Below are 12,909 nucleotides of genomic sequence, written 5' to 3'. Positions count from 1 at the left end.
CTGACCAAGAACCAGGCTAACATAGAACTCAGAGATGCATCTGCCTTTGCATTCCAAAACTATGGTTAAAAGTGTGCACCACCACATACAACCGTGTATTACCATTTTCCAAATGAGACCATTGAGAAATAGGGTTGAGTAGCTTGCTTGAGGTAAATGATTGAACTAGTATGCAGTCGGCCTGCTTTCAGAGAATGGTGTTAAGAAGCGTTAGGAAAAATGCTAAGGACAAAGAAGGATCCTTTAAAATAACAAAAAGCTCAGCTAGTGAACGTTCTCCCCTTTTTTTATATTGTAGTAAAAGATATTACAAGCTTACCCTCTTAACCATTTCCATACGGTGCAGTCATTGCCATCATTTATCTCTGTCAACAGACGCTCCATACCCACAAACAACTACTGCCTGGGACTGGAGAGAGGATTAGTGGTTAAGAGTGCTTGCTGCCCTTCCAAAGACCTGAGTTGAGTTTTAGCACCCATGTTGTGTAAAATGAATAATTAGTATTTAATGTTTCTAGAAATTAATACAACGCCATTTTTCTTTAACCAGCTAGTTTCCCACAGAGAAACTGATTTATTTATAGCTGAAGAGTACAGTAACTGGACATTACAAATCTGTTCTGATGCTTCATGGCTAATCTATTTTCTCTCAGCCAAAATTCCCATATACTTGCATTTTTGGTTTTCTCTGGAATTGGCTGTCTTCTCATCAAGCCTCCTGGGCCTCTCCTCGTACTCGAATCTCCCCTCACTGGAAGTGAATGTCCCATCCTATCTCCCTGATACTACTGGCTGGCTAGCAAAGCAAAGAACAAATGATGACCATGTTTACACCCTCTTGAGACAGGAGATTCTTAAAATACACAGTACAATGCTGTGTCCAGATTGAAGCCAGATAGTGGGATAGAGAAGTCATTGGAATAAACAATCAGCGCCTGTTCTCTGTCCCTTCTCGCCTGTTCCCGCTAACCACCATTTTGCTTTCTCTCATTTGTCATTACTCGGCACCCTATTTACACGGCACCCTATAATATTTGTCTCCTTAAGGTAATATTCTTTCCCTAACCTAATGCCTTCACTGTCCTATATTGTGATGTGTCAGAATCTTATTTTTAAATCTGAATAACATTCTCTTAGGAATACACTAAGATAAGCAGACACTTAGAACTATCAAGTTAGAAAACCTAACCAAATTAGTGAGTTATAGGTTCAATGAGAGAAGCACCTGACATTAATGTTTAGCCTTATGGTATACTTGCATGTCCCCCAGTGAGAACAAGCCACATACATATACCACCCCCACACAAAGAACTTGGGGTGAGAAGAGGGATAATTTAAAGGCAATTTGGCTTCTCTAAAGTGCATAGTGTTGCTAGCACTTTTTTGTTTCAGTGCTGGTGATAAAACCCAGGGCTTTGAACATACTAGGAAAGTGTGCTACCACTAGCCTACTATACCTATAGCAGCGGAATAGGACAGGTGTGATTGGTGAAGCAAGATCCGAAACCTAAATATATACTTGGATGTATTTACATACACATGCCTGCAGAAAAAAAAGAGTCTGGAAAGGTAAACATAAAAATGTTCATGCTACAACCTAGCCCCTCTTCCAAATTCCCATGTTAAACATACATGAATCTTGTTATCAAAGTAGGGAAAAACTTAAGAGGCACACACTTAGGGCACACACTAATAGTAGCTCAGCAGGAAGTATTGGCTGTGCCTACCCCTTCTGTGCCCCGTACTACCAGTTCCAGGTACCCTGTTGCCAGAGCATGTATTCCATAATTACAGATTGGCTTCACCACAGACCCTCGGATGGCCCGCTCCTCTCCCTACCCCACTGATGTGGCCCGGGTAGTGAACGCCCCCATTTTCCATGTCAACTCAGATGACCCTGAGGCTGTCATGTATGTATGCAAGGTGGCAGCTGAATGGAGAAGCACCTTCCACAAGGATGTTGTTGTTGATCTGGTAAGTGATGCCAGGGTAAGCATCCAAGCAGAGTGTCTGGCCTGTGCCTTCACTCTTGCTAAGTCACCTGGGGCTTTGTAATGTCATACTTAAGGTGGGATCCTTCTGGTACCAGAGTGTCCAAATCCAGGCTCTCCTTTGAGTGCTGCTCAGTGAAAGCTGTATGGCCCATCTGGTCATGTCTAAGACTGTTTTATAAGTAAAGAATTTCTATTTACAAGTCATTCTCAGTATGTCTCATTTGATGGAGCAAATCTGCTATCTACAAGAAAGAGAAACAGAGTCTTAGCTGTTGAGAAAGTAAAAGCAAAACAGTTAAAGCAAAACAGTAATGGCCATGTTGGCATCACACAGATGAAGTGTCAGATAACACACACACACAATGGTGTTCTTTCCACAGAACAGCCACAGTCTCTCACAGTCCTCTTTTGCTACTCTTGGCTAGGTATGTTATCGAAGAAATGGCCACAATGAGATGGATGAGCCTATGTTTACACAGCCACTCATGTACAAGCAGATCCGCAAGCAGAAGCCTGTACTGCAGAAGTATGCGGAGCTACTGGTATCCCAGGGTGTCGTCAACCAGCCCGAATATGAGGTATGTCCTGGCAGGCCTTTGGTGTTGTGGCAAGCTAGAGAAGATTATCTGAGGCTAGTCTTATTATTGGGACCCAAGTGAAAGCATATGAAGTCTTGACAACTGTAGCATTTCAGCATTTTAACTTCTATGAGGATCTGGAGTATGAAGATGCTTGTTAAAGGAGGTAGAGCCTAGTGGAGGTGGAAAGAGTGTTCTTGAGATGAACCAGGTATTAGAGGTTGTCTCTGTTGACACTGGGTTGAGAGATGTATAAACAAGGGTGAGGATCTTGTGTGATCTGCACAGAGCATTCTGCCACATGCAGACAGTATGGGCAGCAGTTGTAGATACATGGATGGTACCAGGGCCCAGACTGGACAGCTGCTGAAGGAACAGCTCCAAAGCACAGTCCTCTAAAAAAACAAAAGCTGTAAAAACTGGACCAGTTCTTAGGAAAAAAGGTTCGAGGTTCAGACTAAACAGATTCTCCAGCCAAGTAATGCAGGAAATAAGGAGCAGCATTTACAGGCTCTTCAGATGTTAAAGAGGCTGTGTGTATTGGAGCTGGTGACTTGAGTAAACACATAGGTGAGTAGTTAGGTGTGCAAAAGTGCAGAGGGACTGGAAGGCCAGGGTACAGTAAGCCTGTATAGCATGGGCGTGCAGTACTCAGTTAGCCATGTGTACCCACTCACTCTTCCAGGAGGAAATCTCCAAGTACGATAAGATCTGTGAGGAGGCATTTACCAGATCCAAAGATGAAAAGATTTTACACATCAAGCACTGGCTGGACTCTCCCTGGCCTGGTAAGCAAGGAACCATCACCACAGATAGATTCCTTGTGAAATGGATATAACATGAGCCCTCTTCATAGGGAAAGCTCCTGCTCTCTTCTGTGTACCTACAACACACAGTAAATATTCCATTTTGGCACAGCTGTAGTCCAAGGGGGCCATCCAGGCTTTATTGCCTCTTACCATTGATTTACCCAAAGGTACTGTGGTGAAGTTTCTAGAAAAGCAGAGCTGTTGCTCTGGTCTACTCTGTAGATGTTCCTTCCAAAGTAGATGGCATGCCTCAGCCTGTCTTTGTTCTAGGCTTTTTCACCCTGGATGGACAGCCCAGGAGCATGACCTGCCCCTCCACTGGCCTGGAGGAAGATGTCTTGACCCACATTGGGAATGTGGCCAGCTCTGTCCCTGTGGAGAACTTTACCATCCATGGAGGTAACCAACCCTGCAGTTGCCTATGGAAACATTGGCTTAGATCAGCACCTCGTGAAGACAGTGTCCCAGCCATACCCTACAGAAACTTCCCCTATCCAGAGCCCACTGAGTGTGTTGGTAGATTTGGCTCCTACTCAAGTTCCTTCACTTGGAAAGAATCAGAAGCAATTAAGAGGTCACCCCTTTGCTATTTTAACCCTGGTGACAAAGGGTATCCAGTACTGTGAACACTCTCTCCCTTTCTTTTTCTACAGGGCTGAGCCGTATCTTGAAGACTCGCAAGGAGCTAGTGACCAACAGGACAGTGGACTGGGCTCTGGCAGAATACATGGCATTTGGATCACTGCTGAAGGAAGGCATCCATGTCCGCCTGAGTGGCCAGGATGTGGAGCGGGGCACCTTCAGGTAACAAAATGCTTACCCTTTAGTTCAAAATGGAAGGGAAGGACTTTGGTATCTGTACTCTAGGGACGGGGGTGAATCATTTCCAGAAAAGTCACTACATCCTCAATTGCTGGGCTGCCTCGCCTTTCCTGTTTAGTTGTGGATGCTCCAGTTATGTGCTGGGAGGGCTCTATCCTGCAGTCTCTAGCAGAAAGCCAGGTTGTCACAGTGGGTCTGTTAGTACTTCAAGGTTCTAGTGCAATCTGTACTCCTTATTGATCTTGTCATTCTGCCTCAGCCATCGTCACCATGTGCTCCATGATCAGAATGTAGACAAAAGAACCTGCATCCCCATGAACCACCTTTGGCCAAATCAGGCCCCCTACACTGTATGCAACAGCTCGCTGTCTGAGTATGGTGTCCTGGGTAAGGCCAACCCCAACCCCACCTCAGTCTTCTATGTTCCTTGCCTTGTGTCCTGAACATGTCTTTCGTCCTTTTCTGTCCATTACAGGCTTTGAGCTGGGCTTTGCCATGGCGAGCCCTAATGCTCTGGTTCTCTGGGAGGCCCAGTTTGGTGACTTTAACAACATGGCACAGTGCATCATTGACCAGTTCATCTGCCCAGGACAGGCGAAGTGGGTGCGGCAGAATGGCATTGTGCTCCTGCTACCTCATGGCATGGAAGGCATGGTGAGATCTTCCCGTTGCCCACAAAACTCAAGACCTGGGAAGGCCCTGTCTAGGACCCTATCTCAAACAAAGAGCAGCCATTCTGTTAGTCCTTGGGAAACCAAGTGCTTTGGAAGAAAAAGTGGCCCCTCTGCATGCACCCTGCTTGGCCATCTCTGTATGAGCAGCATACAGTGCTGATGCTCCTGTGTCTTTCAAGCACTTAGATCCCTCAGCCCTGTTGCTCTGTGCTTTGCTTGTGGGAGGGGGAGGAATCAAATGAGTTCTGATATCAGGAAAAAGAAACAGCAAGTACAACTGATGTCAGCGTGTGAGAACTTGCAAACTAACTTGTGTGTCTGCTTTTAGGGTCCAGAGCATTCCTCTGCCCGCCCAGAGCGGTTTCTGCAGATGTGCAATGATGACCCAGATGTCCTGCCTGTGAGTAGAGTGGACCCTGCTTCTCGGCTGCCTGGGCATCTAGGGGAAAATCCCATTTGGATTTCCTGAGGGGTCAGATCCCAATTGCCTCTTCCCTCTGGCTTAGGGATTGAAGTGGGTAGACCAGTGTGGCCCCATGCCTTCTGATCTCACTGAAATAGGCTACTTCATTTGTTTCCTGCTGTTGTAGAAACCTTAGCCTGACCTCTTAGGTGACATTGTCATTGCTGTGTTTAAAACAGGGCTTTAAAGCAATTTTAAAAGAACTCAGAACTACTGGGAGTTAGTTTCTAGGGAAGAGTAGATTTGACTGTAGCCAGCACCTGTGTCTCCTGTGTTCCATGCATCCACTGCCAAGCAGTAGTCTTCAGAAGCTGCCAAGGGTTAACTGGGGCTCAGACTTAGGGAACCTATAGAGCCTCGCCTCACTGTCTTTAGTGAGTCCTTGAGTCTCCAGTGTGACATCCTGGGGCCCCTCTGCCCCAAGTTGCTCCTTCTCCGAGGCAGAATGCTCACAGTTGCTGCTGGCCACTGGCCATTTCCTTCCATGCCGCAGGACCTGCAGGAAGAGAACTTTGATATCAATCAGCTATATGACTGCAACTGGATTGTTGTCAACTGTTCCACCCCTGGCAACTTCTTCCATGTGCTGCGACGACAGATCCTGCTGCCCTTCCGGAAGCCGGTCAGTGCTGGGGTCTCCAGAATGAGCAGGGTGCCATCCTTTCTGTGCTAACACAAGGAAGTACTCCCTGGTGCCTTTTACTCTAGGTTGGTTGGATGGTACCAAAGGGGAATACGGACGAGATGTGGTCTCAGGAAGCCAGGTCTTACTGCTGTGAATGCCAGGGATCTGCACATTCTCGTTCCCAAACTGAGTCTTAATGTGCTCTTGAGCATGGCATATAAGAAACTTAGACAAGATGCAGTCCTCAGCCTTGCAAGGAAGACATGCATAGTCGTGGCATATTGAGAAATAAGACAGGTTGTCACGTAGGTATGCTGAGGACTGGAAAAGAGATACCCAGGAGGGCCCAAGGAGTTTCAGGAGCCCCAGAAAGCAGCTCTTAAGCTGGGTGTTGAAGCAAGAATAGGAGTTATATGGGGAAAGCAAGTGGGCTAAATGATCACAAAGAGGGTACCTGGGATAAGGATACAAGGAGGCCCTGCTGCCTTGGGATGCTGCTAGGGTTTATGCAAGGCTAAAACTTCAAAGACTGCTGTGTTCCTAGCAACCTGCAGGCCCTGGTGCTAGGCCTTGTCACAGCTATAGATCAGCTAAGGATGCATTATCTCTGAGACTACCTGGGAGCTGCTCAGCTCACCAATGAGAAGCTCTAGGCCTCAAAGATGGCACTGGAAAGTAAACACCTACCTAGAGGAAGTAAAGAACAGAAAAAGTAGTGTCTTTTTCTTCCTACATTTTACAAGTGACTCTTCCATTGGGATCTGGAAGACAGGCTGACTTGGCTATCTACCAAAGGTCAAGCCTTAGCTGTCCTCTGTCTTGTACCTTCATTCTAGAGTCTTTAAGATGTAGTCTACTGTGAGCTATTTTGTCTTTCAGTTAATCGTCTTCACTCCCAAATCCCTGCTGCGCCACCCTGAGGCGAGAACTAACTTTGATGAGATGCTTTCAGGTAGGTGTTTCCTGGGATGGCTTAGCTCTGAGAGTCCTTTACTGTTCTGTAAGGCTTTGGGAGCCTGGATTTATCGATATCCTGTGGCTCTTTCTTCTTATATCATGAGTTTTAGTCATGATATAAAGACCTTTGACTATGAGTTCCCTTGGAACTGCATTAACATGTCAAGGCTTGGTGGCACACACCTTTAATCACAACACTTTGGAGGCAGAGGCAGGCCTACCTCTTAGATCATGGCCAGCCTACTCTACAGAGCAAGCTGGAAGCCAGGCAGAGTAACATGGTGAGACCCTGTCTCAAAAACAATAACAAGGGACTGCCTCTGACATGAACTGATTGGCCTGCTCTTTGATCACCTCCCCCTGAGGGGGGAGCAGCCTTACCGGGCCACAGAAGATGACAATGCAGCCACTCCTGATGAGATTTGATAGTAAAATCAGAAGGAAGGAGAGGGAAACCTCCCCTATCAGTAGACTTGGGGAAGGGCATGCGTGAAAAAGGGGGAGGGAAAGGGGGATACAAAGTAAATAAAGTATAACTAATAAAAGTTGAAAAAAAAAAAACAATAATAAGGGCTGGAGCATGGCTCAGCTGTTAAGAACACTGGCTGTTCTTCCAAAGGTCTTGAGCTCAATTCCCAGCAACCACATGGTGGCTCATAACCATCTACAGTAAGATCTGGTATGTAGGCAGAAAGTTCTATAAATAATAAATCTTAAAAAAAAGAAAAAAGACAGACTCTCAAAAACAATAACAAAAAACACTACCATGAGTCTAGGATCACACATAGGTTTCATCACAGCTCAGGAATACAAGCTTAGAAGTAAATTCTTTGCAGTGTGGAAAAATATGGTGGAGGGAGCCTGCCAGCTACGCTGCTAAGATAGGCGTCTGTGGCTTGCGAGTTCTGCATGGAAAGTGATGAGCAGGTAGTAACACAACCTGTAGACATCCAAGTATTCCTGGGTCATGAGGCTAAGACTGCTTCCTCTAACCACCAGGCCCCAGAGTCTTTTTCCAGTGAGCCTCTGGTCTGTTATCTTCTATTTGTGTGTGGTACATAATGTGGAATCTAGTGTCTTACCCATTTTTAAGTGTTGAGTGTCACTACGGAACATTCTTAGGGTTGTACAGCCATGTCACCATCTATTTCTAGAAATTAATTCAGGTACAATTGAAACTATACCCACTAAGTACTTCCCTTCCCTTCCCTCCTGTTCTTGCTCTGGCAACCGCTGTCCACTAGAATGAAAGAGTACAGCTGAGCACCCTTCTCCAAAATGCTTAGGGCCAGAGAAGTTTTGCCCTTGGGATTTCTCTTGATTTTAGAATATTTGTATAGACCCCAGTGTAAATGTGAACTGTACTTCCCCCTGTATCTCCAGGGTGCCTGTCCTTTGGTTGCAGCCCATCACACAGCAGATGCATAGTCTACTTAGGGCATAGTGTTAGTATTCAGGGAGTTTTCAGATTGTGGATTTAAAAAGAGTGCTCAGTCTATACTGGTTTCTTTGTTTCGTTTTTTTGAGGGGCTTGGGGTTTGTTTGTTTGTTTGTTTGTTTGGGTTTTTGGTTTTTCAAGACAGGGTTTCTCAAAGTGTAGCCTTGGCTATTCTGGACTCACTTTGTAGATTAGGCTGGCCTTGAACTCAGAGATCCACCTGCCTCTACCACCCCCACCTGCCTCTACCACCCCAAGTGCTGGGATTACAGCCGTAGGCCAGCGCTCCCGGCTTATACTGCTTTTTATAACTGGCTTATCTTAGTATAATGTCCTCAGGATTCACCTATGGTATAGTGTATGCCATCATTTCCTGTCTTGTTAAGGCAGAATACTTGTTAGTATTCCATTCTGCAAACTTGCTCTTAGCCAAAGGACAATTTATTTTATGAATCTGCTATATTTGGTTTTAGTTCCCGTATGTAACACTGTTTTGAACATGGTATACAAATAACCCGTCAAGATCCTGGCATCATTCTTTTGCATGTGGATTTGCAGTTTTATAGCACCATTTTTCAAGGCTGTTCTTTACTGTGGAGTGACCTTATGCCTGTGGTGAAAGTTATCTGACCGTGCATGTGAGGGCTTATTCCTGTGCTCTGTTCAGTTCCGTTCCGTTTTGTCTGTGTGTCTTTGTGCAAGTGCCACACTGTGTGCTGTAGCTTTTATAGTTTGTTTTAAAAACAAACTGTTTCTGAGATTTTGTCTTTAATTTTATTTGGATGGTCATTGTCCCTTGTTGCTATGTAGGTCTGAGAGAGCAGTGCTCTCTTTTACATGATCATCATTCGGCTTTTGCTTTTAGTTAATGTATTTGTTTATATGGGAGTGATGGGGAATATGTTTCCGGCAAGTTTCAGGAATTGGTTGGTTCTTCCACTTTTTTGTGGGCTCCAGGGACTGAATTCATACAAGGTTTGCATGGCAAATGCTTTGCCTGCAGGAACGTTTCACCTATCCTCACCTTCTATTTGATGCCACTTATTATTATTTTTTATTTCTTCCCCAGTTGTTCTGTTTCCAGTGGCATGTTGAATAGAAATGGCAAGAGTAGGCATGCTAGCTTTGTTCTTGACCTTAGAGGAACAGTTTCCAGGCTTTCACAATTGAATATAATTTTTGCCATGAATTTTCACCTATTCCCTCTGTCAGTCAGCTGGTTAATCAAGGGAAAAAGTCTCAATCTTAAGTCTCCTCTATTTTTGGAGAGTTTTGGGTTGGCATAGCCCTTGCTGTCCTGGAACTCACTTTACTCTAGTAGACCAGGCTAGCCTCAATCTCAGAGATCTGCCTGCCTCTGCCTCCCAAGTACTGGGATCAAAGGCATGCATCACCACGCCTGGCGAAGTCTCCTCTGTTTTATTTGTAAGCCTATAAAGTATATATATAAGTAGCCATAGGATGGTTGGGGGAGGGGGGGTTGAGACAGTATCTCTCTATTATGTAGTGCTAGCTGTCCTGGAACTCATAATATAGAACAAGCTGGCCTTAAAGTCACAGAGATCCACTTGCCTCTACCTCCCAAGTACTGGAATTAAAGCCATGTGTCACCAGGCTTGTTTTATTTGTTTTTGTTTTTTTAAGACCTATTTTAGTATCTTAGAAATATAAATATCTTGTCTGCTTGTATTTTATATGTATACCACATGGGTGCCTAGTGCCTGAAGAGGTCAGAAGAGTATCTACATGGCAGTTGCCATGTGTGTGCTGGGAGTCAGAGCATGTTCTCTGCAAGAGCAACAAGTGTTTTTAACCACTGAGCCAACTCTCCAGCCCTCCATCAGATTTTTTTAGGGGGAGAAGGAGGAGATGGTTTGGCTTTGGGTTTATTTGTTTAATATATTTTTATTTTGTGTGCATTGGTGTTCTGCCTGCATGTATGTCTGTGTGAGGGTGTCAGATCCCCTGAAACTGGAGTTAGACAGTTGTGAGCTGCCATGTGGGTACTAGGAATTAAACCTGGATCCTCTGGAAGAGAAGCCAGTGCTCTTATCCGCTGAGACATTTCTCCAGGCTCCCTCCATCGGGTGTTTCAATTTATGTTCTTAATGTTCAATAGGCAGGCCTTTTAAAGAATAGGCTGCTAGGTCCCAGGTTGTTCCTGTTTACATTATATCTACACAGCATTGTTTTCTTAGTTTTTGTGATATTGTGTCACTCTTTGGCCCTGACTGGCATGGAAATTGCTCTCTAGACCAGACTAGCCTCAAACTCAAAGAGATCAGCCTGCCTCTGTCTCAAGTGCTAGGGTTAAAGATGTGCATCCCCACACCTGATTCTGCAACATTCTTAGTCTGAAAAAAGCTTATGAGCTAACCCTCAGAGACCATAGATGCCAGGCACTGTGTGACAGCCCTCAGCTCATGCACAGCAGCTGTGGAATAGGCCTGGTGAAAGAACCAATCCAGCTGTGGAAATTTTCTTATAGGAACCCACTTCCAGCGTGTGATCCCAGAAGATGGACCTGCAGCTCAAGATCCAGACCAAGTCAAAAGACTTCTCTTCTGCACTGGCAAGGTGTACTATGACCTCACCCGGGAGCGCAAAGCCAGGGGCATGGCAGAGCAGGTGGCTATTACAAGGATTGAGCAGGTAAGAGCACGAGGCATAGCAGCTAGGTGTCTATGTCCCACCTGTGGGGTATATTTGGGCTTTGGTGCTTCGGCAGAACATCATTTACTGAAGTTCCTAGCCTTTCCCACCTGCAGTAGTGGCAAGACCTTTCCTTCTGGAATTACAGCCTCACTTTGCTTAACCCTATCCATCCTGAATGTCCCTTGGTTGATCTCACCCCTGCTCTCTCCAGCTGTCACCATTCCCCTTCGACCTCCTGCTGAAGGAGGCACAGAAGTACCCCAATGCTGAACTGGCCTGGTGCCAGGAGGAGCACAAGAATCAAGGCTACTATGACTATGTCAAACCAAGACTTCGGACCACCATTGACCGTGCTAAGCCTGTCTGGTAAGGCCCACGTCCCTGATGGGGAGGCCTGTGGAGCCTTCCCACGGGTTGGTGGACAGTTAACGTGGAAGCAAGCTAGCGAAGAACAGGCAGGGGTAACCACCTGACTTTATCCTCGTTGTTCCCTCTTTCTGTCTCTCAGGTATGCTGGCCGAGACCCAGCAGCTGCTCCAGCCACTGGCAACAAGAAAACTCACCTGACAGAGCTGCAGCGCTTTCTGGACACAGCATTTGACCTGGACGCCTTCAAGAAGTTCTCTTAGATGCTCCTGGAGTTGACCAGGCTGTGGCCCCCATGTCCACAATGCTCTTTGCTTCTCAACTAAAGATTAGTGCTCTGCACTGCCCACACTTCCAACCCTCGCTGTGCCACACACCTCCCCCTGTTCTCATAGGAATTAAGCTGTTATCCACTCCAGTGCTCGGCTGCTCCTCAGCCTGTGCCGACTTCTCTCAGGCTGCACAGCTTTCGTGGAGACCATAAGGAGCAGGATGAGGAAAGGGAGCCCCCTCAAGATGTCCTAGGGAAGGCAGCTCTGGCCCCACCCATCCTCACTGTGCAATCTTCCAGAGTAGGAACAGAAACCCTCTGTGGCTTCTCAGGGTACTAGTAGTCAGTCCTTGTCACCCAGCAAGTCACAGATTCAAGACTGGGGTAGCTTCATCTTGCTAGGGCCAAGCTGAGAAGTCATGGAGGAGCTATAGCTGGCAAGTTTTCGAGGTGTCATTCAGCTCTTGAGTGAGAGTAGAATGGCACAAGGCAGTTGGCAGAGGCCTTAGCAATGACGTTGGCCCGGCTCTGCTACCCTTCTTTGGGTTTCGAGCTGTGTGGGGAATTTGCCCTAGCTACCATGCCTGGAGTGATTGACTCTGAGTAGGGTCCAGGTACTTCCTTGGGTCCCAAACCCCAGGCACTGGCTGCCTCTTGGTCCTGCTGACTCTTCTCTCCTAATCCCCAGCCACTTAATTTTCTTTGTTCCCTTGAACACAGAGAAGCTGTTGATGAATCCTTTTGTTTGCTGTGCCAAGGCAGGTCAAAAGCAGGAGATCAGTGGAAAAGGGCAAGGTGTCCCAAAGGAACAGCTGTCCTTCCTCCCTCTTTTGACCTTCATAGGGACAGATCTGATTTATTTATTTTGGTTAAAAAAAAAAAAAAGAAAAAGAAATGAGAAAAGAACAACCAACTTTGCATTGCATCGGCTTGACCCATAAACTAAGTTATCATGGCCAGCCTGTCTGCTGTCACTCTGTCTTCCGCCTCCTCCCAAGCTGCCTGGGAACAGCCTTCTTTTCATTGAGGTGGGGGTGCCAGCTGCCACTTGTCTACTGGCTGTGTGCCCCCACAGCTTTCTACACCCTGTCATGGGGAGCAACGGTCATTATAAGATCTTGATGGAAACTGGGTTAGCTGCTCTGCCTGGATGGTACTCTGCACTCTGGGCATTTATATTTGAGTCGGCAATCCTCATGGGCTTGTCTTAATGACAGTCTTTTAGCCCTGTAATTTTAAAGCCTCGGCTGTTTATCC

The 12,909-nt window shown here is 46.1% G+C and overlaps 1 protein-coding gene across 7 annotated transcripts in view; it reads left to right on the top strand.

Annotated features, from left to right (window-relative positions):
• Window positions 1-12,611, top strand: part of Ogdh (oxoglutarate dehydrogenase) — a 62,628-nt gene extending 50,017 nt beyond the window's left edge. For all 7 annotated transcript variants that reach the window (XM_055624334.1, XM_055624335.1, XM_055624330.1 and 4 more), the window contains 13 exons: window positions 1,795-1,974; window positions 2,420-2,572; window positions 3,258-3,360; window positions 3,652-3,780; window positions 4,035-4,185; window positions 4,463-4,590; window positions 4,679-4,857; window positions 5,206-5,277; window positions 5,834-5,962; window positions 6,845-6,917; window positions 10,849-11,012; window positions 11,227-11,381; window positions 11,524-12,611. In XM_055624334.1, coding sequence (XP_055480309.1) covers window positions 1,795-1,974; window positions 2,420-2,572; window positions 3,258-3,360; window positions 3,652-3,780; window positions 4,035-4,185; window positions 4,463-4,590; window positions 4,679-4,857; window positions 5,206-5,277; window positions 5,834-5,962; window positions 6,845-6,917; window positions 10,849-11,012; window positions 11,227-11,381; window positions 11,524-11,644 — 1,737 coding nt within the window. In that variant the 3' untranslated portion in view covers window positions 11,645-12,611. The remainder of the gene's footprint in view (window positions 1-1,794; window positions 1,975-2,419; window positions 2,573-3,257; window positions 3,361-3,651; window positions 3,781-4,034; window positions 4,186-4,462; window positions 4,591-4,678; window positions 4,858-5,205; window positions 5,278-5,833; window positions 5,963-6,844; window positions 6,918-10,848; window positions 11,013-11,226; window positions 11,382-11,523) is intronic.
• Window positions 12,612-12,909: the final 298 nt, after the last annotated feature.

Source organism: Psammomys obesus, unplaced genomic scaffold (genome assembly GCF_907164565.1).
Source record: "Psammomys obesus unplaced genomic scaffold, mPsaObe1.curated_primary_1811, whole genome shotgun sequence".
NCBI classification, from domain to species: Eukaryota; Metazoa; Chordata; class Mammalia; order Rodentia; family Muridae; genus Psammomys; species Psammomys obesus.
Note: the sequence above shows the minus strand (reverse complement) of the source record. Positions and strands in the feature narration are given on the sequence as shown.